The sequence below is a fragment of the Crocuta crocuta genome, unplaced genomic scaffold, assembly GCF_008692635.1.
Source record: "Crocuta crocuta isolate KB4526 unplaced genomic scaffold, BGI_CrCroc_1.0 scaffold50, whole genome shotgun sequence".
Classification (NCBI taxonomy): domain Eukaryota; kingdom Metazoa; phylum Chordata; class Mammalia; order Carnivora; family Hyaenidae; genus Crocuta; species Crocuta crocuta.
In genome coordinates, this window is record NW_027527428.1 from 5211431 (window position 1) to 5213821 (window position 2391).

The 2391-nt window shown below is 56.5% G+C and overlaps 1 protein-coding gene across 4 annotated transcripts in view; it reads right to left on the reverse strand.

The window, feature by feature from the left end:
* USP36 (ubiquitin specific peptidase 36) overlaps positions 1-2391 on the reverse strand; it is a 36365-nt gene that overhangs the window by 10225 nt on the left and 23749 nt on the right. For all 4 annotated transcript variants that reach the window (XR_013332986.1, XM_077755096.1, XM_077755118.1 and 1 more), the window contains exon 13: positions 1788-1923. Coding sequence is in view for 3 of the 4 variants with exons in the window: in XM_077755096.1 (XP_077611222.1) it covers positions 1788-1923 (136 nt within the window). In the remaining variant the exon portion in view is untranslated. The remainder of the gene's footprint in view (positions 1-1787; positions 1924-2391) is intronic.

A 2391-nucleotide genomic window follows, 5' to 3' on the forward strand; every position in this document is an offset into this window, starting at 1 on the left:
AACCTCCCCGCCCCCCCCGCCCCGGCCCAGCTGCACTCTCGGAATGGAACGCCCAGGCTCCCAGGCTGGGGGCACTCCGTGGGGCCCGACACTCGCCACTGGGGCACTTTTCAAACTGACACCGGCAAAGGCTGCTAACCGGCCATCACGGCCGCTCCCATCGCCACGACGCTCGGACCCCCCGACAGGTCGGGCGCGCGGGTCCTCTGGGCCCGGCAGATGTGCCCTTTTGTTGGGTCTGCCGCTCGCTTTTAGACACTTCGTTGTTTCTTTATTTGTAACAGCTCGAGTTTCAGTTTACCCAATTTACAATTTGTTTTTCTAGGTTTTCTCGCTTACAAAGTCTTCCCTTTTCTGGAGATTTCCTGAGAACGCAGTTCTATTTTCTTCCGAGTTTTTCCTTGTCTTTTGTCTCTATGTTCAAAAACTATTCTATATTTATGTTCTTTGTAAGGAGTCTACATCATCTTGCAAGGCCTTCTCGTTGATCGACCACTGACGTTTATGTGACTTGCATGATGCTAATTAAAATAAACTGGCTTTTGGGGCACTAGCGTGGCTCGGCCAGTTGAGTGTCTGATCCTTGACTTTGGCTCAGGTCACGATCCCAGGGTTGTGGGGTCGAGCCCTGTGTTGGGCTCCTTGCTGAGTGTGAAGCCTGCTTAAGATGCTCTCTCCCTCCCTCTGCCCCTCTGCCCTATCTGTGCTCTGAAATAAAAAATAAAATACTGGAGGCACCTGGGGGCTCAGTCAGTTAAGCATCTGACTTCAGTTCAGGTCATGATCTCGTAGTTCATGGGTTCAAGCTCCATGTNTTAGAAAATAAAATTAAAAGATAAAACAATAGAGTGAAACGGGTTCTGTGCAACTGCAGCACGTGTGGAACGTTATCTTCAGGACGCTACCGCACGTGGCCCGTGGCATGGCCCTGCGTGTGGGCTGGACAGACACCCTGCCCACCGTGCAGTGTCTGAGCAGCAGCCGGGCCAGTCGGGGCCACAGGTCACGGCCTTTCCTTGCTCGTCAGCCCAACGCTTCTGGCTCTCCTGCGTTGGAAGGGAAGCACAGATCTGCGAAAACGACCAGACCCTGTAGGCCGTGAAGGCCCCACCTGCCCTGCAGCCGGCGTTTGGATTTGATATTCAGACCCCAGCAGGAGACTCCCAGAAGCGTCAACAGAAAGAAGCGAGGAAACCCCTCCCCACTGTGGTCAGCACGATTGGTTCTTAGCAGAGAATTCAAATATACACAAAATAACTTTCTACAAAAATAACTTGAAAAGGAGGGTATTTCCTAACTGTTAACGTTCTGCCACACTGGATTTCTCGCTCGCTCTCTCCTGCCGCGTATGTTTCCTGTCCTCACCATCTCAACACGTTTTAGACACGATGTGCCCTCGCTCGTTTTCTTGCCCAGATCACAGCACGGTTATCAAAAGCAGAAGATTAACGTTGCTAGAAACCACTCACGTTTCCAGTATCAGAGCGTGAGGATAACAACGCTTTCCCGGACGCATCAGGCAGAGAGCGCACGGCAAGCCCGTCCCTGCCCACGGCCATGGCAGCTGGTGTAGGGGCGCAAGGGACCCTTGGGCTTCCTCACCACCGCCCCTCCCCCTCTGCACCCAGGGTCAGCTCGTGACCAGTTTAAGAGAGTTAAATGGGACAAACGGAGCCCTCTTGCCGGGCCCTGAGTGTGAAGAGCTCTGGGGGCTCCAGGACCCCCCACCCCCCGAGGCACAGGCAGGAAGATCCGCTCCATAAACACAGATCGTTGTAAACAAGTACCTTTCCGGTCAGCGAGGAGGACAGAATCCCGTTGCCAACGTTCTTCTTGAAGTGGTCCGCGACGGCGGCCCGGCCGGCAGTGCACGACCCCGCCCTGGGGAGGGTGCCGTCAGGGCTCTTCTTCGAGGCTGGGATTCTGCCAGAGGGAGAAAACAGCCCAGCTCCCTGAGTTCTCTCCGCGGGGCTGTCACGTAGCCCTGGCCGTCCGGGGTAGTCAGTAGTAGCAAGGAGCGAATCAGGGTCAGAGCCCTTCCAACACTGGACTCGCTTCGCCGGAAAGCCAGAGACCCCCGCCCCTCGATCACTGCGTCCAAATTCAGCAGGACGCGTACGAAGCAGCACAAAGGCCTACGGCGTCCCCATCCTCCAACTTCCAGGTCGGTGACTACAGCCCCGATACACGGGGCCTCCGCCCTCCACCCACACGCTTCCCCGCCCCACGGCCGCCCACACGGCGCAGCTCATCTGGGGCAGCGACACAAAATAACAGGTGACCCTCCCGTTTATATCTGAGGTCACCGCAGCGGGGAGCAGATGGAGTCGTGCCCTGGCCTCCCCAAGGCTCTGGCGGCTACGACAGCCAGGCAGGCAGGTCCCACGGAGC